Below are 22,004 nucleotides of genomic sequence, written 5' to 3' on the forward strand. Positions count from 1 at the left end.
ACAATTATTGTAATTAATTAACTTGGTAGTTTTTGCTATTGATGTTTTGAAGCGATGAAAAGTCCTCCAACCTTAACTACTTTGCAAAAGGATTCTACCATCATGAACATGTCAAGTATGCATTATGTCAAGAGTAACCCTGTCCAAAGGCAGGACAAATGTGTCACACTGTCCAATTTCCTCCACAGACACTTGCTACGTCCTCTCATTTGCCATTATTATGCTGAACACCAGCCTTCACAATCCCAACGTCCGAGACAAGCCCCCGGTGGAGCGCTTCATTTCCATGAACAGAGGGATCAATGAGGGCGGAGATCTCCCCGAGGAGCTGCTCAGGGTAAGAATGGTGATTTACTTAGTTTGAATGTCTGGAAAGATTTAGCCCTGTAAAGCAAATCACTGTGCTGGTGAATGCAATAAGTGTTACTTCTTTTCTTTTTTCTTTTTTTTTTTTACTTATCTTTCTTTAATTGTTTGTTTTCATATATATAATTCATGAAAAGCAACAGAAAGAATTGACTCTCGTCAACAATTAATTTTAGGTTAAACTTAATCCACTTGTTTCATTCAGTTGTTTTAGTGAAGATAGTGGATTAAAAGTGTTAGACATTTTTTAAAAAGTTCATCATTAACCAAGTTTGTCAGAGTTTTAATAAGCTAAATCTGATGTAAAATATGTTTTCCTTTTCTTTTCTAGAATCTCTATGACAGCATTAAGAGTGAACCCTTTAAGATCCCAGAGGATGATGGGAACGACCTGACGCACACGTTCTTCAACCCAGACAGAGAAGGATGGCTGCTTAAATTAGGTCAGTGTGAGTCTCTCTCTGTTCAGCTGTGGGGAGTGTGTAAGATATCCTGGATGAATTAATTTGTTTACTCTTGCATTTTTATTCGCCTTACAGCTGGAGATTTTTTTTTTCCTGACAAAAGCTTAAACTGCAAAGTGTGGTCACGCAAGGTGGAAGTGAAGTGTTACAGTATACAGACCAAATAGAGCTTCTTTTTTTAGTAACTGTCCTCTGAAGGGTAAACATTCAGAGTAATAATAAGATTGACGCAGAAACGGAACCTTATAAAGGTTTCATGTTATTATGAGCACCGGGCAATAAACTACTTATTTTATGGAGACAAAGAAAGTTTTAAAATTCAATAATGGATAAAACCAACACTCATGGCGCAAAGGCAGTATGTTAGGCCCCAATTATTCAAGCATTTTTACAAGATGATAAAGACTTACTAGTGTACACTTTGCATACAATATTTATGCTTGTCTTCCTCTCAAACAGTTTGGTTTTTGTGCATTTTTGTGTATGTTGCTATTTGAGAACATTCACATATTTTTGTTTATTGGGATCCATAATGTCCGACAATGCTTAAGGGAGTTATATGCTCAATTTAGCACAATTTTTAAAAATAGATGCCAGTTTAAGAACTGGATTATACACTTAAGAGTGTTAATTGTTGAAATCATTCAGTAGAAAAATATATATTGTTATTTTCTCTATTTTTATTACCTCACTAGTTCCTCTTGATCCTGTGTTTGTAAAGCTAGAAGAAAAAGTTTCATAAATGTGATGTTTTGCTTTGAACATCATAAATTTAATGATGTTCCCCAATGCCTTTGCAATGCCTTTCAGTTTTCTTCAAATTGAAAGACAGTTGTAAGGTCAAATTTACATAAGTATTTGTGGGGCTCTTTAAACATGAACATTTTTCTAATTCAGAAACAAAATGCTTCTTAAATAGTTTCAGTGAGTACACACAGTATCTCGATGAAGAGACAGTTAACCTTAATTTGGAAATAACATACTGTATTTAAGACAGTAGAGTATTTTTGTCCAGTACAGTCTTCCCTAAAGCAAAGAGCTGAGATTGTCCAGAAAAAAAACACACATTTCTTCTACTGAAAGCTGGATTTATTGTAGGTCAGGAAAATAAAATAAAAATTTTCAATTGGGTCAGGAGAGCCACAGAAGGTGAACTCATTTTCAAATGATAATTTTCTGAATAATTATAAGAAAATTATAACAAGAGTAGAAACAGATACTTTCATTTGAGTTCACTCAGGGACCCCACACTGATTTATTTATGCACGAGTAAGTGGTAATTAAATAACATCTGTCTGTCGGTGCCCAAAGAGACAATAAAGTATCATTTAAAAGGTGCTGATCAACACATAAAATGACAACAGGTGCCATAGATAAAGAAAAAAAAAAAAAAAAAAACGAGTTTCTTGCTTGGAAGAAGTACCATGACAGAAAGTTGGTATTTCTCCTTCTAAATTAACATAAACATGTATTTTCTTTTTTTGTGATAAAGACTACTAAACCTGTGCATCACCCTCTGCAGAAACAGTGAAACCTATAGACCTGAGTACCTATTTTTGGTTTAACTGACCCATAAATGGTGTGAAAACATAAGTGAACAAAACAGCAAAGACCCAACAGCTTGCTTAAGCAGTCATGAGGAAGTATGGTGAGGCACCCATTGCATGTTGTCAGAGTAAAAATCATGATTTTAAGTAACATCTGATTATCATTCTTAACACTACTTGTCCATCATCCTACTAATATTGAGTTCTTTGCTATATTGTTATTAGTGTCACATAATTTAACAATTCTGCTGCTTTTGAAGGTATCCTAATGCATATAAGGAAGATAATTGAGATATTGTGTGTAAAGGAACCCTTATTATACGCTCCCTTTTGCCATGTCCTGCTTTATAGCTTCACGTGTTTCTAATTTAGAGTTCACTTCATCACCTAACGGTAACCCCAGGGGTTACTACATGCTTAAATTACATAACTAATTATATATCTGTTATTTAACACCGAGCTTTATAACCAAATATAAAGAATGTTTAATGGCCGGCATGCAGTTTTCTCATGGGCTAAGGAGCAGATTCACTGCAGGTGGTTTGGTTTATGACCCCATTCACACACCTGGCTTTGACCTGCACATTCCTCTAACTCTGTGTAATGTCTCAGTGGTCTCATCTAGCTGGTGAGCACAGTGTGTCTCATAGGCCTAACATGATTACATTATAGTACGGCTCCCCCCTGGAGCCATTTCCCTGTGCCAATTTTGACAATGATACTTCTAATTTCACTGTCTAAAAATAAACCCTGGAGGATGCAAAGGAATAAATGCCTTTATTTATTTTTTGCTAAGTATTTCTCAGTGCAGAGCGGAAATTTGTCCATGCGAATTCAACAGCCAGACTCTATTGATATGTAAGGAAGTGGAGAGGTTTTGTAATTATGTGTAGCCCTGCGGAGACTACCAGGATGGTGCAGTGAAATCTAGAAAGTTTAGGCAATGCAAATACAGTTAAAGGAGGACCAAAACCATAATTTGTGTTTCATGCAAAAGGTGCAATTATGCATGAACTGATAAGACACTAGAATCCTGGTATTAGAGCCTCCTCTTTGCTCATACGTTAAATTTCTGCAGCTGCTGCCAGAGGCTGAACTTGCTTGCAAACCTACATTTATTTGTACTCTTCTTTTGTGTCTTTTTTTTTTTTTTCAGAAAATTAACACATGAAGTGGCAAACTTGCTCTGGGGTTGTGGTTGCTTTTGCTGATGTGTTTGTGTTGGGGTTTGAAGCTCAAGGGGATTTTTGTTAACGCCAGGTTGGGTCTGCATCAACCTCTTGCGATCCCTCAAGAAAGAAAAACAAGTAACAAATTCGCAAAGTCAGTAACAATTTAACAGGTGTGCGAGTCATAGTTTGACTAAGCTCGAAGCTTGGAGAGATCGCGGTTCTAGATTGTAATCGTAAAATAAACAAGCCAGGATAAAAGCTTCTGAAAGTCAAAGTGAACTTTCTTCTTCTTATTGGATAACAGTTCAGCTTCTATTCCATGTCCTGCTTTATAGCTTCACGTGTTTCTAATTTAGAGTTCACTTCATCACCTAACGGTAACCCCAGGGGTTACTACATGCTTAAGTTACATAACTAATTATATATCTGTTATTTAACAGCAGCTGCCAGAGGCTGAACTTTTTTTTTGCTAAGTATTTCTCAGTGCAGAGCGGAAATTTGTCCATGCGAATTCAACAGCCAGACTCTATTGATATGTAAGGACGACAGAAATACCAACTTTCTGTCATGGTACTTCTTCCAAGCAAGAAACTCGTTTTTTTTTCTTTCTTGATCTATGGCGCCTGTTGTCATTTTATGTGTTGAGCAGCACCTTTTAAATGATACTTTATTGTCTCTTTGGGCACCGACAGACAGATAGTAATAGTTAAATGTATCACCTCACTGACACACTGATAGACACAACTCTAAACCTCTAACAAAAATATTATTGTTTATCAATAGAAAATGATTTTGCAACCTTATATAACTACATTAATAATAATGTAGTTATTAGTAATTTCCCTGAGCACAAATCTTTAATTTAGTTTCAAATACATACATTCTTATTCTCCATACATAAGGGAAAATTAATTCTAGATGTTTATTTGGCATTTTATGTTTATAACACTGAAAAGAGAGCGTTGCATTAAAGAAATTAACTCATTTTTAGTACTAATGTAATTATAAGAAAGACTAGGAGAAACTGTGGGGGTGTAAATCATTAGAGCACCACATATTTTGCTCTTTGTCCTGACGTGGAGACAGTCAGTCTGTCACTAGTACCATTGTGTCACTTCCTGTTTCCTCTGTCTCTTCCTGTCAGGGGGTAGAGTGAAAACCTGGAAGAGAAGGTGGTTCATCCTGACGGACAACTGCCTCTACTACTTCGAATACACAACAGTGAGTCTTCCTCCAAGAACGTTTTTTATTAAAGGGAGTTTAATCATCTCCTGGTAGAAGAAGCGGAACAAGTAACTGAGTGACTTTTTTCCACTTACAGTTTGTTGCCATGCATTACCAGACTTCTCCAGAACCTAAAAGGAGGTAGTTCACCTGTTTCATTAAGGTTTTTACAGCAGGACGTCATTCATAATTTGTAGGCTTTAAAGGACTAGTTTCACTTTTTATGCAAAGTAAGGATTATAATTCTTAACCTTACGTAGAGGAAATTCTGCCTACATTCCAGGTTCAAATGTTAGTAATTATTGCTAATATAATTTTGCTCACTCATTAATTGCTTGATATCACCCTACTGTACCAACGAAATTTTTTATAAGCGGCTGTATGTGCTGACTGCAGCATCAGCAATGTCCTCTCCGTACTCCGGAATTATCCTTCAGCATGCTATCATTATATCCTGTCCTCTGTCTGACTGCTGGAAATACGCATTATCCGCTTCAGCATCTGAGCCGTGAGGACACGCGGAGGACAGAACATGAGGTTGATTTCAAAGCTAATGGACCATGTCAAACTGAATGTCTTCTAACCCTCTTGATCTTTAATGTGATTTCTACAAAACTATGTGTGCCCTTTCTTTTCCCCCCCCCTTTTCAGCTTGTGAACTTTGACTATTGATTTTTTATGAATTTTACTTTCTATTCACTGGTCTCGTTTTCTGCCCTCCTAAAGGACAAAGAGCCTCGTGGGATCATCCCACTGGAGAACCTCAGCATCAGGGAAGTGGAAGAGCCCAGAAAACCTGTGAGTCTTTCCTCAAAATCTGTGTTTGCATGTCTGTCTCACAGTGGTACATGAGAATATTACTCGGCAAAAAGCTAATTATTTGCTCTTTTCTGTTCCACCAGAACTGCTTTGAGTTATACAACCCTAATCACAAAGGCCAGGTGATCAAAGCCTGCAAAACTGAGGCAGACGGTCGTGTTGTGGAGGGCAACCATGTGGTATACAGGATATCGGCACCTACGCCTGAGGAGAAGGAGGAGTGGATTAAATCTATCAAGTAAGTTTCCTTCAAATATTGGGATAGTATACCTTGAAAACATATTTGACCTTTACACCAATAAATGTCAGAAATGACATTTATTGGCTTTAAAGAGAGATAAGATATGTGTCAACATTTTTATGGTTTCATACGTGATAGACATTTCAGTTTAATTTTCAGATTTGACCTATCTGCTACATTTGCATTTGATGCGTTTTTCAGCCATTTTATCTAGCACTATGTGGAACAAGAAAGGAAGATTCAAGGAATATTAATGCTTTTGCACTGTATTCCTTTCACAGTTTAGACAGGCAATCATTGACCTAAATACTGACTGCTGTGTAATTGCTTCTACTGAAGATGGTGAAGTCAAAAGTAGTTTGCTCAGCTGAACAGAGCACCTTTTGTGCTGCAATTCCTCATCGACCGTGTACATACCATTACAGCCTATTCACTCTGGAAATGATGAAGGGATAAGTGACTTTGCATGGCACACAGGGGGAGTCAGCAAAACAGCTCCGAACTGGGTTTGATGCATTCACTGCCTCTGAGGGTAACGTGCCACATCTTCACCAGAGGGGTCCACAAGACTCTGGTCCTGGGGAGATGAAAGGCTTTTTATGGAAATCGTCATAATTTTTTTTTTACCCCCAGTCTTCCGAGAAGATGTGATGGCAAAGGAAGCACACTCTGCTTGTCCTGAGTCTCAAGCATTTAAATCCAGACTATTTTGAAACAGTCATTTTCTTTAGCTTTGTCATTTCTTTAGATGCATTGGGTTTCCTGTTGTGGGGTGGAGGGTGACAATTGGTCAGGGTTTCCTTGCATGTGCTTGATCACTCCACAGTAGAGTAATTGTTTCATTAGAAATGACAGTAAACGTTACGAATCTGGGGCCTGGTCATGGTTTGCAGCATGCTTGTTGGTGCTGTGGAGTTACAAAGAGTATCAGCGATAAGCTCAATGGGGGGTTTAGCCTCTTCTTGCGGCTGGTGCTAACAGGATTTAGCAGCCGTGAAACTGGGCTCCTCAGCAGAGCCCAACTGGCTTCCTGACTCACTCTGCCTTTCCGTGAACGCTCTTTATGGAAGAAAGAAAAAACTCAGTAATCTTGAGGACAATTGTTTGCCCTCCAATGAGGCCAAAAAACCTGCGGGGGAGAAAGACAGAATGTGTGGGATTGTATGTTTTACTGCTCTCCTGGCAGAGTTCTGGAAGAGGGAACTCTTAAGAGGTTCTTCCAAATTGGAGTAAGAAAAAAAAAAACTGGATGGGGAGGGAGCTCATCTTCTGAAACCATGGAAACCTAACTAGGTCACTGCGCAAACTTTTCCCCCCCTTTTTATGATCTGGTTAAGGCAGGGGTCTGCATAAATGTGTCCCATTTCCATATCAAAGATGTTTGAGACCCTTCTCTCATGTGGCGTTGTTTGTTTGATTGCTGTCCTTTGATTGGCTTCTCCAGGGCAAGCATTAGCAGGGACCCCTTCTACGACATGCTGGCCACCAGGAAGAGGCGCATCGCCAACAAGAAGTGAAGAGAGACAATCAAGTCGAGCTCCAAAGTGCTCCATCTTCCTCTCTTTTGGTTCTTGAAGACACAAATGGCATGGCGCTAAGCTGGTTCACTTGTGAAACTGAAGACCTGAAGACAAACCTGGACATTGCATAAATGAGGGGAACATATAAACCTCGACTGTAATGTAGAATCCAGTTGAACCAGCCTGTTTGTGTCCTCTTCATCTCATTTACTGCCACCTACTCATATCTAAACATGTTTCAGTTGCCCCCTAAAGCACAACTGCCATCTTTCAGGTGCACATGCATGTATGTGGCTTATTATAAAGAACTATGTATGTGTTTTGTATGTGTGTGCAGCAGTGTGCATGTTAAGTTTGTTTGCGTACAGTGTGAAAGTATTTCCTCCACTGTGCTTTTAAAAAAAAACGTTGTTGAAGTAAAAAAAACAGAGTTCAGGTGGACGGCCTTCAACCCTGAGGTTAGAAGAATAAACAGGAGGAGGAAACAGATGGATGTTTTTAAGGGATGGTGGCTGAGGTTCAGTCAAACCACAGCTGGACCGCGGTGTCATCTCATTCTGGTGCTGAGCTCGTCTCTCCTGGTGCCCTGCTCAGAGAAACCTCAGAAAAGGTGTCAAAGTATAGGCCATGTTCTTTTCTTTGGGAGCAGAGACTTGAAATGTGCATACTTTGTTATATTTTAATTTAGTAATGGTGCTTTTCTATGAGACTTCAAAATGTAATTCTTTCAGACCTGAAGTTGTCATCTTTACTCCCCAATCAGATTTTTGGACACCAGCTTTTTGTTTTAATGTCATTGGAAAACGTGATGCACCACATTCCCACATTGCCTGAAAAACACATTTATCACCATAGATACATAATTTGATCTCAACATAAGCCAGGCTGTCGGATATTTTGAACATTTTGAAAATATAAGCTCTTCATCTCTCACCTGTCATGTAAACGGCACCTTTGAAGATTCAGCGCAACTGTGATTCAAAGACCCAATCATGACATTGAACATACTCGTGTTACAGTATGTAGCATTATGCAGCAGGAGTATGAGAATGAAACCTTAACAATGAAAGTGAAACTTAGGAAATTAATATCTGTCTGATTAATTCAACTAATTATAGCCAAGATGGTGACTTCAGGCAGAAGTGACGTTTCTGCTGTTGTTGGTTTTCACACAACATAAAACAAGAGTCTGACAAAATAAGCACAGATATTTTGAAGGAACAATAGGACTCAATGTTCAACAAAATCTTGCATATTTACTCAAGCTGATCCCCAGGTTTAAAAAATGACAGACTACATCACACTGAAACAGCACGAAAGTAGCATTAAAGGATTGGTTTCAAAACTGTTAACAACCTTCTGTTATACTGTCCCTGTAGTCTACAAACTTTTTAATGAGATCCTAGAAAAGTATCCCAGAGCTGCCCCTTTAAAAACACCTATTCTACTTCACTCGATTGCAGCATCTTAAACTTGCATTTAACTTACTTAGCTCATACTTTGAAGACAAATTATAATCAACAATACCTGGCATTAGCTGGTGCTAAAATATATCAAGAGATCTGATTTCTGGAGTATCTTAAAGATTACAATTTCAAAAGCGCTTTCATTTTCAGAGAGCCATCTCGGTCTAAAAGAAGGGTTTGTTTTTTCTCTCTGCAGCAGCCCAGTTGGTACCAGTCCAATTAAGCTCTTTCCAGTTTATTTTTTTTTTAGTTCTCTACTGCATATGTTGGTGAACGTTAGTGTGTTGTTGTGATCCTGTTTGCATTTGATCCTTGCTTGCTTTTGTGTTCCTCTAAGATTTTCTTCTTAAAAATCAGCTATCATTTTTTGTATTTATTTTTATTTGTGAAATGATTTTATTATTACTTCCTGTAAATCTTAAATAACGTATGCCTAAGTTATGTATGTGTATATATATTGTATAGGTTTCAGTGTCTTTGTTGTATGCACACCAACATTTTTGCATCTTGCTAAAGTTTGGGATCTTCTTGGCAAAAGCCTTAAACAATCATTTGATAAAATAAAATAAAAATGATAGAAGTAATGAAGAGAATCTAGGTCAACTGTGACAAAGCTGTTTAAAAGCCATGACTAATGAGAAAAAGATTGTTATATTTATAAAAATGGAAAAGATTATAGTGAATATGATGTTTCATGTTATGGATGATGATTATATAGTTGATGAAGATGTCAAAAAACACCAATAGTTTTGTATGTGATTGTAAAATAAAAATGTAGGCCTTGTGAAATAAGGGCATAATTTTATCTTCTGCAGTCACATGCCCATACCGAGTGGGCATGTGGTGGCATTAATTTTTATATTCTCTGTAAGAGCTGTTTGGTCACGTTGTACATTACGTGTATCTACATAAAGTATACATAAAGCTTGGGATATTCATTATTGATGCTGGTCTTGACCTACTTCTTTGCATAAATGAGCTTTAAGTCACGTTGCAGAAAGGTATTTATTACTTTTCAAGTGTAGAGAAAGACTGTTTTGCTACGTGGCTGACTAAAGGCAGCCAAGGTAAGCAAACAGGAAGCAGAACAGGATCTGTTTGGAAAAAGCGGTCGTGTTTCTGCAAAAACACTTATTGGGCAGGACATGGGACACTGGCGCCCTCTACAGGCGCTTTCCTTAAAATTACAATTTGAAAACTGCTCAGCTAAATTGGCAAGGAATGATCAACTTATAGTGTTGCACAAGGTTGACTTTGGTATGGACAAATCTGCAGATTATCCATCCATAGAAATAAACTGAATTAAATCACTAAATTTGACAAATTAGCACATCCATAATCCATCCATAATTTTTGTTAAAGGCTCACTGCTGTATATACAATATTTTTTTCTTTAACAATTGACTGGAAAGGACTGAGAACAAAGAAAAACAGGCACACAGAAAACAATCAGATTAAACCAAAATCACAATTTAACCTTTTAAGATTATAATTTCTGTCGCTTGCAAAACCTGTCATGATTATGCAAAAAGTTAAAAAAAAAAATTCACAATTTCTGTTATTCTTATGATTCCCCCTCTTACTGTTGAGCAATGAAAAGGTGACTTATTGAAGTTTGCCACAGTCAGAAATCCTCAATGATTCACTAATCAAACCATTTTGGAGTTGAAGTTTAGGTCTGTGATAAAAATTCATTTGTAAAACTAGGACTCCCCCATCCCTTTTTCTGCCAATAAAGTTGTTAACTAAGCGTTCATGGCATTGAAATGAGTACTCACTCTAAAGTCAAATGTGCAACCTGGTGGTTGAAGTGTAAATTACACCTGTTAATTCTCAAGAATGTAGACTATTGCATGTTGTTGCGCTTGAGTCATTTATTACCCGGATAATTTAGTGTGCTACACACTTTTATCACAAAAATAGTTATACCATATAGAACATTCAGTAATTAACATCTGTTCTTGTTCTGATTTCCAATATCTGTTATTAAAATGCTTCATCTATACAAAACAGACTTCTATAATTTGCCAGGACTGAAATGTTTGCCAACATAATAATGTTGTTTCCTGTTTGAAATGGGAAATACTTGACCTTTTCAATAACACCACACAAAAAACCCTAGTAATTTCCGTTAATATACCACACATATTTCTGATACAGAATGCAATCAAATAAAATCAACAGATGTGACAGAAACTAGAACGATCAAATTTAACACAAATTTCAGGACACACACAAATTACACATGTCTCCAGGACAAAGATAATTTTTCCTAATGGAAAAAAGTAAAATAAATGCTAATATTCTGCACTAACTGGATGCTACAGTATTGTGATGTATGTTTTTAGACATAGCTACCCACACCATACTCCTTGAGCGTTCTATAGTACAACCAAAGGACTAAGTACTTTGAAAAGGAATTAACTCTCAAACCTTTTCATATTTTGTCACCTTACAATCTCAAGCTTTATTATGTTTCATTGAGTTTTGCATTGTGGACCACAGAAGGTCATTCTCAGTGGTGTTTGAGTAGCCAAGAGAGAAGAGTCATCTATTGACATTGGTCAATAGATCGAGTTTTCAATTAATGTTTCAACCAAATATTTCATTTTCCGCAAATGTCAACACCGCATTAAAGCTGGAAAGTTATGTTTTAGCTAATTGCTAAAGGTAAAAATAGAAATAAGATTATGGCTCTTTAAATTAATTTACTATATTCAGTAACATTTGTGGCTCTAAATAAATTTTAATTAGCATGACTGACTGTAAAAATGTCTTTTTGGATTGAAAACCCTGGTCTGTCACATAAGATCCTTACGAAATTAAAACTTTTCAGCATACGCTTTTAAGCTGCAAACATACTGTGACTATTTACAAAGAAATCTTTTTTTTTTCCTGATAGGAAATAACTTTGTCAGAAGACTCAGTCATTCTTCTGACCAGTCACACTCACTTATTTGGCTGGTCTCTTTTCAATATAATGAAACTCCTTTGTTTCACTTTGCTACTTAACTTTTTAAGAAATTGCTCAGTGACCTTTTATTAACCTCTTCTGACTCAGCAAGGTGAAGATGACACTTGGTCATAGTCGGGACATTTGAGGAGAGCTGGGTAGCTGGCGCTCATCTGCAGTGACGCTTCGCTTGAAATGTCAGAGGGGCTTCGTCCACGCGACCAGGACTCTGGGTGGAGGAACTGACCAGAGTGGTCGGAGCAGTTGCTGAGCCGAGGCCGGTAGAAATTGGGGCGGCGAGCCTGGTAGATCTCCTCTGCTGTGTAGCGCTTCATGAACAGGTAGACAGACATGACTCCCGCACTCTGCAGTGGGAGAGAGGAAATGATTTGAAATAGCTTGTGTATCAATACTATATAAATCCAGTCAATTTAAAGCGTGGAGGTATTTAAAACATGAATCAGAGCAGTGAAACGCTGTAGCACTACAGTTCCTCATTCTGACCAGCAGAGGTCACTCTCCCCATTGACCAATTTTTAGCAGGGGTTGTTTTAAAGTGGTGGAGAGAGAAGATAAAGATCGAAAAAACGGATAAAATGTAATTATTTTAATGGTCCAGTACGTTTTCCTGAGTAATTAACTTATTGAATATTAATAAAGGTGCAAAAATAGACAACTATTTTTGCAAGTTCTGCAATATTTCAAGAAATAGCCATACAAGGAATCAATGGTATGTTACTTTTACCACAGCTAAAATGGTGCAAAGCAAAGATTTCACTGTCATTTTTGTACCTCAGTGAGCAGGAAGGAGAGGGCAGCGAAGGCGAAAGACCAGCCGTACTTGTAGGAGAAGTAGGCCTCACTGCTCTTCGTTCTGTTCAGCATCTCATCATTTATGCTGGAGATGTACAACACCAGACCCACTACTAGAGCCAACCCTGAAACAGAGAATCGTTTCCTGAACATGGTCAGTATGTAAGAAAAAAAAAACACTTCAGAAACTTAAGACAAATAATTATATCCGTCTACCAGAGAGGATAAAGAAGATTCCTGAGACAAACGCCAGGATGGTGCGGTGAGGACGGACGTGTCCGATGTTGTTGAGGACAAAACCGATGAACATGAAGAAGAGGCTGACCAGGGGAAATGGAGTCGCCGAGCGGATCATCTCTGAGAAGATGAAGCAGAGAAAAGAAGATATTGGGCATTGTTTTCATTCATGTTGATGTGAAGATAAGTTGCTCCTTTATTGGACTGAGCTTGTAAACATTTTTTCTGACATTTTGTCCTCAGCTGCACTGATTGTGTTGATTGTGTTGCCCCCCCCCATGATAAGTGATAAGTATTCTGAAGAGAAACAGGCAGGAACTGGAGGTTTCTGATGACTCACTTGTCAGAATGCTTTCAGATCACATATTTCTGAATGACTCTTGTCACAGAACAATACTCCAGCTGGTTACCTTGAACAACACCAGGAGGACGCAATTCCCTAAAGTGTCGGTTTTCTGTTTTACTCACTGAGTACATTTCCTGTGGACTCTGACGTCAGCTGGAGACTCGTTGGCATCATGTACTCGATGGTGAAGCAGCGGCCGGATTCCTCACCTGAGAAAAGAGGATGGTAAGCAAAGTAGAAAACAGAAGAAGAGCTGTCATTTGCACTGGCTCTCTACAAATCTTAAGATTAGGTCAAGCAATTTTATATTTAAAATATTTAATATTTATGACTTTTCCACTGTTGAATGATCTCACAATTAAATACTTCAATGACAACACAATCATTAATCCAACCATCCAATTTCTAACACACTTGTCCCTAAATATGAATTTATGATAGTTTTCTCTGATCCATGCAGTTTCAAACATGAATAATATTCAGCTGATGTCACTTTGTACATTATACTTATTTCACAGCTCGCAGCATGATGCTGCCACTGCCATGTTTAACACCCGCTGCTGTATTTTAAGGTTAAAAAGCCTCCGTTTGACTCTTCCAAGCATTCTTTTAGCTGTTGTGAAAAATAATTGTATCTTTTTATTGTCTTTTTTGAGCCCAAAATGTCTCTATAAGATATTTCGATTCTCTATGTGAGTATCATGGAGTTTAATCCTTACTCATTTCTTTTAGGCATGATATTTTTTTGTCAAATGGTTGAAATTTTGACCAACTCAGTGTCCCAGCTGCACCATAACTCCATACAAACTGGTCTCAAATGAATTAATCAGGAAATTGCAAACAATATGAATGACATGAAATTAATCGTGTTGAAAATGTATTAACTATGTTTTAAATCACTGCTAACCAGCAAAAGCAATCAGTTTAAGTTTACTCTCCCATTTTGATGTGCCAATAATTGCTAATAACTACAATAATTGCTAATGTAACTTTTTTTAATAATTTTTTTTTCCAGATAATAGAATATCATCCATCTGCTCTCAGTTCCTGTAAAGCTCTCCTTTAGCTCTTGATAGGAAATTGATTCCCTGTGTGTCTTCAGTGTATTTTTATTTTTATAGAAGTGTGGATTACATGGCATGCTGTGGAGAGAGGATGTGATACAACTCAGTCGATGTAATACAGAGTCCAGCTGGAATCATTCTGTCTGTGGCACAGTGGGGTGGCACAGCTTGTTGTTTATGTGTAGTATGGTGCATCATTGAAATCGCCTCCTATTACAGCGTGTGACTGAAACCGGACTCAGACGCTCCTCTTCTGAGTCCAGCCTCTGTGACTGTCAATTAAACAAATGTCAAAGCGTCAGCGGAGTGACGAAACGTCAGTGTGACACGATCAGTTCTCCCCAGTTACAAGATGAACATCGTTCAGAGTGAGAGTGTGAAATCCATTTTCACCAGCCCTGATTAGCAGACGGCTCATTTGTCAAAATTCATCACAAATCTCTGCATCACTCCTTAAAGCATATTAGTGTTACCAACCAGCCAGAAAGCAGACCCTCCAGAGACCTGAGTGCAGTGACGTCTTGATGTCAGCCGTCTGGTTCAGAGGCATGATAACTCCCTCCTCCAGATAGAGCCAGTAATCTGTGCTCACCGCCAAGCCCAGCAGCCCCAGGCCGCTGATTGCAAAGACACTGCTGAGTAAAGTCAGAGCCTTTCTGCTGCACGCACTCATGATTTCCAGAAGATGGTTGTTATAATAAAAAATAATAATAATAAAGAAAAACTGGGTCCTGCAGGGAAGAAAGCAAAGAAGGCGTTTAAGTGATGAGAGACTGAATGTTAGAAAGCTGTGGAAAATTCAAAATGCATCAGTGGAAAAAATCTGAATGTAACTTTTTTTAATAATAAATTAAAATAATTTAGTATTGGTCACATGATTACATACAATAAATGTTTGTTTTTATCCATGTACAAATACAGAAAAACAGCACTGATAATAAAATCTTACACACGTATTCAAAAAAGATTGCTCAATCTCATTCATTCAGAGTTTTACATGTGTCTGCAAGTGTCGAGCTCTGTGAACTCATCTGAGCAAAAAGCGATGAATGTAAAAAAATTTGGAGCAGAAAAGATGACAGACCACTGACTTAAAGATGAAGATGAAAATCTCTATGAGCACCAAGTCTTTCAATTACCCATAAGACATTTCAGGCCATTCTTACAAAGCAATCTCACTGAAACGATGCAGGCATAAATCAATAATACCTTTAATGTTTATTTTAGATCTGTTTTCAGTCATGTGCCAGAGAGCAAACCTCTGCCATATCTATTCTCCTTTTTAAATTCTCTTCATGTCCTGTGTAACTCCAGGCAACCTGCCATGAAAGAAAGAATCAAATGGAAACCATTTATGAAGCCTTTTGAGCCTCCAGACTAAAAGACCTGAAATATGTCGCAGACTACTATGAATACAAATGCTCACTTTGTTTAAAATCCACTCCTCGTTTTTGACATTTTCAGCCAGTGAGTAGAAGCTAGTCGCTCCCAGACACAATCAGTCTGCAGATATGGGTGAAGAATCACACAGTAAGACGTCATCTGAAGAGGAAAAGTGGTAATTTAGACCTCCCACTGGGACACATATGAATGTGGGCTGATTTACTAAGGCACAGAGTAAGAGAGGGTTGTGCGAATCAACATAGGACTTTTAAACATACGTTAAACCTTAACTTTGTTCATTTCATAACAGCCCAAAGACACTCATCTATCAACTTGAGATATTAGCATCTCAAAAGTTGATGTGTGTTTTTTTTTTTTTTTTTAAATAAAGCAGCTCCTTAAAGTTATGTAGATTTAGGGTCCCAACCTCCTGTTGTTATGCATCATCACAAGCAAACAAGACAGCTGATTAAAGTCCTGCACCACCTGGGTGCCAGCTGGGAATGCTGTGATTACCAACTCAGTCAGACCAGCCCAGCTAGGATGCTTTCTACTGCTTTATTTACCAGAAATAAGCTATTTTGTCTCAAAATGAATGCAAAATAGACCTTTAAAAACATTCAAAATCAAAACAATGGAATAAAATGCATTAAATGTTTCTTGTGCTCATGAACCAATTAATTAGCTGTTTGTAAGTGATGAGTGAATACAGTTTATAGCCAACACATTACCAATGATTAACCAGCAATTTTAGCATGAACAATTATTGACATCTCTTGTAAAGCAGCATAAACAGAATAAAAGATAGTTCACATTTAAAACAACTACAGAAAATTCAATATTCCAAAAATTTAAGCCTATATTTTTTTCCACATTTAAAGCGCTTTCATAATTTTTTTTAAACACAACAAAGTTTTTTTTAAACACAACAAATCTCCGACTAAGAAATAATTGTTTATATTAAGAAAAAAAAAACTACTTATTGGCACCTTTGACAGTTCTGGTAAAGTGTGACTGTAGCATTCATTATACAAAATAGTTATACATGATAATAAACATCCTCACCTAGGAAATTGCAACAGGAAAATGCATACTTGCGCAAAGTTGTTTATATCTGCAGATAAAAAAGTTTTAAAAGCACAACTAAAGGACACAAAAGGATGGACGAGGATTTGTCTTTATTCTCACAGCAAGCAGGAGGAAATGGGAGGCAAAACCATTAGATGTTAATTACAAGTTAAAAGAGGAATGCCAAGAAAAAGTCAGCCATCAGGAACATGAGCATGTGGAGATAGCTAAAATAAATTTATCTGGAATGAGGTGTTTTATTCAGAAGGGACTTGGATTGAAGTTTTTGGCCACATGTATTTCAGCTGGATTTGAAAAACAAACATTGAGCTTGTTTCAAAGTGGATTACGTAGGGTAGAGGATGTGTGATACTGTGGGCCTGGTTCTCATCCTTGTAATTCAGAAAAATGTATTTAATCATTTTGAAATACAAAATAATAATCAAAGAAATTCTTGCTATTAACTAAAACCGGATCATCATTAGATGATTCAACCACATAATGAGCTAAAATGACCAAATGACGCAGAAATTTCCCCAAATGTCTTTATATTAAAAGGGTGAACATTACAAGAATTTCAGAGAGAGATGATCTTACAGCACTAAAATGTATATAAAAAATGTTCTGACATTATTTTGCTCTTTATTGTGGCATTTAGCAAATAGAAATAAATTTGGTACTTCTAGAAGACCTAAAATGATAGAAGTTTGTTTTGATTTAACTTCTGACAGTGAGAAAAAAAGGTGTATCTAAATTTCTGTTTCATCTGTATTATTGATTTTTTTATTTTTTATTTGCTGAAGAAGCATGAGAAACACATTTCTAAAAGAGTTACTTAAAATTAAGGTCAGAGAGGCTGGACAGCACAGCAAGAATGAAACAGCAAACTCAACAAGAATGTCTGACGAGTTCAAGGTGAAAACACTTAAAATCCCGAATATGACCAAAAGCATTTCACGCTTTTCACAATGACTATAGTGTTCAGTTTTCTCCTACCTGTTTGTAAAGTGTGAACCACAAAATCTTGCAGCTCACGGCTAAAAAAAAAAATAGTCCTGATGGAAAAATGAGGTAAATTCACCAGTGATCAATAAAATCCTCTGGAGAACAGTGAGTTGACGGAAATGATGAAGCAGTGTGTCGATGCTCCAGTCCAACGGGTGAGGGAGAGACAGACAGAGAGAAAGAGAGAGAGGAAGAAAGACAGAGAGAGCTACTTGGCCCTGCTCTGCCGTTTGATGCTCATTGTGTGAATACTCACACACACACACACTCACACACCCACTCACACGCACATACACACACACACACACACAGAGACTCAGCAGCTGCAACTTCAAATGACTGAGTATTATTAGCAAATTACTAGAGAAATTCCTAGATTTTAGGTAAAGGCTTTGTTTTATGTAAAGATGACCTGACTCCAAACAAATATTAATTAAATTATGAAAAAATTACTGTCAATACAGCACCAAGTTCTGTTTTGTTTTTACACACTAACATAACCATCCAACTCATAAAATATCTGGAAATATGATGTTATTTTAAGATCAGAGAAAAGAAATGTAGCTTTTGAAATTTGGTTCTTTTTGCTGTTTTGCTGAACAAGGAGAGAATCAAACACATTTGAGCAGTAATACCACACAAGGAAAACAACCAATAAGACATTGTGATGTATATTTATATATATATATTTATATATATATTTCATACTTTATTTATACACAGTATCCATCATACCACAAAGAACAAAGGGACAAGAAGAATCAGGTTACAAAGCAGGAACATTGAGGGGAAACGTACAAACCGCTCTGTAGCTCCACATGTAACCTGTAGTAATTCTTTACCCACATAACAGATTGACAAAAGTTTTTCTCCAATCTCCCATCCAACATAGTTTCTCAATATGAGACATGTAAACATTCAGTTTCTTTTAAAAGATTTAATTTTGGTCCCGATACATACAGTGCCTTGAAACAAATTCATACCCATTGAATTTTGTTGCTTCGCAACCCCAAACTTCAATTTATTACATTGTGATTTCATATACAGACCAAGGTCGTCAACTCGTGTTCTCAAAAGCTGTTGGCCTGCAGCTTTTAGTTGCATCTTTGGTTTGACGCTCCCGCTGTAACTTTTATGAAAACGTTTTTCTACACATTTATTGAAACTGACACTTTGTCGTCCAGTATAGTTTAACACAGATAATCTGTGAAAAAAAAAAAAAATCAAGCTCTTTTGCTATCTTCAGAAATATATTGTTTGGTTAAAAACAACGTACATGATTTTTGTAGATCACTCTAGTAGCTCAACAAGAAGGCAGAGAATCTTGATTTTTTTTTTTTTCAAAGATTATCTGTCTCCTACGATACTGTCACAACAGAGGCAGGTTTAACAAATGTGTAAAAAACTATTTTTTAAAATAATATTTACATGTAGCTTTAATACAACTGAAAGAATTTCCTGCTCAGGATACCGTCTAGTTCTGAGAAGATTTTTTTTTGATTCAGGCGTGTTGGAGCAAAGATGCATCTGAAAGTTACAGAACAGAAACTCTTGAGGATCTAACATGATTGTGACAGACCAACATAACATAGTGTGTAAAATAGTGAAGTGAAAGGAAATACCAAGCATCAGACACTTGAGGAGCCGCAGCTCAGGTGGAAAAGATCTGACAGCCACTCTACACTGTGCCTTTAAAGGAAAGTGACAAGAAATAAGTTGTTGTTGAAAGAAATCCTTTGAAAGACCCATTTAAAGATTATTACACTAACAGGACTCATGCTGGGCACCGCAAACACAAGCTAACCCATGGAGGTGGCAGCATCATGACGTGGAGATAGTTTTCTTTGGCAGAAACTGGAAGGCAGGTCAAAGTTGATGTGCAGGTGAATATAACCAAATACAAAATAACCGGATATAAACCTGTTGGAGGCTTCAAAAAACTCAACTGTGGCACAGAGAAAGACGTTCCAACAAAACATGACCCAGTCAAAGTCCAGGGGTAACTCCAACTCAGAGTCTGCAGCAAGACAATTTGATGTTAGGTGATTCCAGTCTAATCTAACAAAGCATGAGTAAAGCTGGTAGACAAACACCCTGAAAAGACCTAACAGTGCATAATTTTTACATTACAGTTTTGGATCAGTGTGTGTTACTCTGCCATGTAAAATCTCAGTGAAATACATTGAAGTTTGCTTGTTGTATAGAAATAAAATGTGGAAAAAGTCTAGTTGTATGATTACAAGACACTGTAAGAAATGCAAACTCTGACAGGAGGTTTAGATTTAATTCATGGGTTTCTAGTTGTGCGAGAATCTCAAAATGGCAGCTTTTTGAAGATTTTCCTTTAGACGTTAGTATTTCTCATTAGCAAAAAGGACAAATTAAGTGTGTTGGATACATAAAAATGTGCTTGGCACCGGAGAATACAAATAGCCATGTCAAACAATTCACATTTCTTACACTGCTTAAAATTGCGCTATTTTAGCCAAACAGATTAGGCTACATGACAGAGAAAGAGGAAAGACGTGATCGGAAAAAAAAACAACAAAAAATTTACACATTGCTGGCTGGTTTTTCTCATTGTGCACGACATCACGGTCTCTACATCATGCAGGGGCCTTTTTTCATGCTCGGATCAGGCCTCGCCTCACGCATGCACACAATATAAATATAAAGACATGACACGTTTCGGCCACAGGGCGCTCCAGAATCATTGCACCATTACGGCTCGGATTGGGATTCAGTTTGTCTACAGAGGGAGTCGATCCTGTCGGGACCAAGGCAAGAGGGGCATTCGATCGCTCCACGCACAGGTTGTGCTGCATATTCTCTAAATGACACTGAATAGTAGAAAACAGGGGATAAATACTTGGTATACATACATGTAAGACAGGGTTTGCTGATACCAAAGCTACCAAAGAATCAGCCAAAATTCATATAGGTCTGTTTTCTGGACTAATCTAAACATAGAAATGTTCAAACCGTCTATGGTAGTAAAAGCACATTCATTGTGTTGTATAAAATCGGCAAGTAACATATCTTCTTGAACATATTTACACAAAAAAACAACAACAACAACATAAAAATAACATCGGGGTTGAACCTCTTTGAACGTAAAAGTCATACACAAAACCTTTATCCCAGTAAGAAACCTTTAATCCGAGTAAACATGTATATTGTTGAATTTTATACCAGTATACTAAACTTTACAGTCATACAAGACGTGTACAGCATCCTAGACCCTACAGCTCATACAGAGTCAGAAAATAAGCATGCGACAGAGATCTGCTTTGTGCATATGAAAATAGCATCTCGCTAACTCGGATTTTTTCTGAACGACTTGTCCACTGCAACTAACATCTGCTGTGCTGAAAAGACCAGGATGAATTGCAACATTGACACAGTTTTCTTCTGTCTGTCCAAATCGCGTCAGATACACTGTGAGTAACACGCTCTACGAAACGACAAATACAAACAGCCTCTTGTTGAGACGTTTTAGTGAGTTGACAGGATAAGGAAAGGCCAAAGGTGGAAAAAAAAATAAGCAATAGAAATGTATTTTCATCTCTACTTTGGCACTCGCGTAACAGTGTACTAACTCTTTTCTCAGTGTAGAAATGTAACAAACATGTAGATAAAGTTCAGGCAGAAACGGGGGGAAAAAATAGCTTCAGTCTTTTTGTGCATTGCGGGGCCATGAGAGAAAACCGGATTGTACCTTTAACACCAAAAGAGATAGTAACTGATACCGAGACACATTCATTCACAAGATAAAAGGCTGTCGGCCTACAGAAAACCACAGCTGGGAGTCTGGAAACACGGAGTTGGACTAATTAATGCACCACAGATTAAGAGTTGGAAATCAGTGCCAGTTCCCTTAAATTGCATGATTCTCAGATGCAGAAACTAGAGGACAAACTGAGTCTGTTGGTCATGGGATGTTTTAGATGTTTCCTCCTCATACCACGCTGTGCAGAGATGGATGGATAAACTGAGGGTTGATGAAGGAGAAGCCAGCGAACTCGCTCTGGTCGATGTTGGCAATGACCAGCTGGTCTGGAGGGGTCAGTACGGGCTGAGTGCGCGTGAAGAACTTGTCGAAGTTTTCTGCTCCCTTTCCACACTGTAAGAAATGAGAAGATAGATGGGAGATCGGGGAGGTTCGGTCAAACGTCCTAACGTTTTCTGCTTTAGAGGGATTCTCAATGGACCCACAGGGAGGGTGAAATTTCAATGTTTAACAAGTCAAACGCTGCAATGAGGAAGACCCAACAATGGATATTATTTAACAGGCACTATTTATTTTATGCTTCTAG

At 37.5% G+C, this 22,004-nt stretch overlaps 3 protein-coding genes across 4 annotated transcripts in view; 1 reads left to right on the forward strand and 2 right to left on the reverse strand.

Annotated features, from left to right (window-relative positions):
- Positions 1 to 9,764, forward strand: part of cyth3b (cytohesin 3b) — a 32,713-nt gene extending 22,949 nt beyond the window's left edge. Inside the window, exons 8-13 of the mRNA XM_055035852.1 lie at positions 189 to 337; positions 698 to 809; positions 4,694 to 4,770; positions 5,500 to 5,571; positions 5,676 to 5,830; positions 7,278 to 9,764. Of these exons, the coding sequence (XP_054891827.1) occupies positions 189 to 337; positions 698 to 809; positions 4,694 to 4,770; positions 5,500 to 5,571; positions 5,676 to 5,830; positions 7,278 to 7,350 (638 nt within the window). The 3' untranslated portion in view covers positions 7,351 to 9,764. The remainder of the gene's footprint in view (positions 1 to 188; positions 338 to 697; positions 810 to 4,693; positions 4,771 to 5,499; positions 5,572 to 5,675; positions 5,831 to 7,277) is intronic.
- A 1,794-nt stretch (positions 9,765 to 11,558) lies between these two features.
- On the reverse strand, positions 11,559 to 14,920 carry LOC129363634 (voltage-dependent calcium channel gamma-5 subunit-like). Its single transcript, XM_055035853.1, has 5 exons — positions 14,710 to 14,920; positions 13,291 to 13,377; positions 12,802 to 12,942; positions 12,565 to 12,710; positions 11,559 to 12,137 (listed from the first exon to the last, which is right to left on the reverse strand). The coding sequence occupies exons 1-5, from the start codon at positions 14,903 to 14,905 to the stop codon at positions 11,877 to 11,879; spliced, it is 831 nt and encodes a 276-aa protein (XP_054891828.1). The 5' UTR covers positions 14,906 to 14,920; the 3' UTR covers positions 11,559 to 11,876.
- A 3,453-nt stretch (positions 14,921 to 18,373) lies between these two features.
- Positions 18,374 to 22,004, reverse strand: part of prkcab (protein kinase C, alpha, b) — a 94,405-nt gene continuing 90,774 nt past the window's right edge. For both annotated transcript variants that reach the window (XM_055035657.1, XM_055035658.1), the window contains one exon: positions 18,374 to 21,811. In XM_055035657.1, coding sequence (XP_054891632.1) covers positions 21,647 to 21,811 — 165 coding nt within the window. In that variant the 3' untranslated portion in view covers positions 18,374 to 21,646. The remainder of the gene's footprint in view (positions 21,812 to 22,004) is intronic.

The sequence above is a fragment of the Poeciliopsis prolifica genome, unplaced genomic scaffold, assembly GCF_027474105.1.
Source record: "Poeciliopsis prolifica strain line A6 unplaced genomic scaffold, Auburn_PproV2 SCAFFOLD010, whole genome shotgun sequence".
Lineage (NCBI taxonomy): Eukaryota > Metazoa > Chordata > Actinopteri > Cyprinodontiformes > Poeciliidae > Poeciliopsis > Poeciliopsis prolifica.

Excerpts from the sequence above, each read along its gene's own strand:
- LOC129363634 (XM_055035853.1), bottom strand. The coding sequence starts at position 14,905 with ATGAGTGCGTGCAGCAGAAAGGCTCTGACTTTACTCAGCAGTGTCTTT. Across the intron at positions 12,943-13,290 it reads GTCCACAGGAAATGTACTCA|AGATGATCCGCTCGGCGACT; the intron begins GTGAGTAAAACA and ends TCATCTTCTCAG. Across the intron at positions 12,711-12,801 it reads AATCTTCTTTATCCTCTCTG|GGTTGGCTCTAGTAGTGGGT; the intron begins GTAGACGGATAT and ends TCTCTGTTTCAG.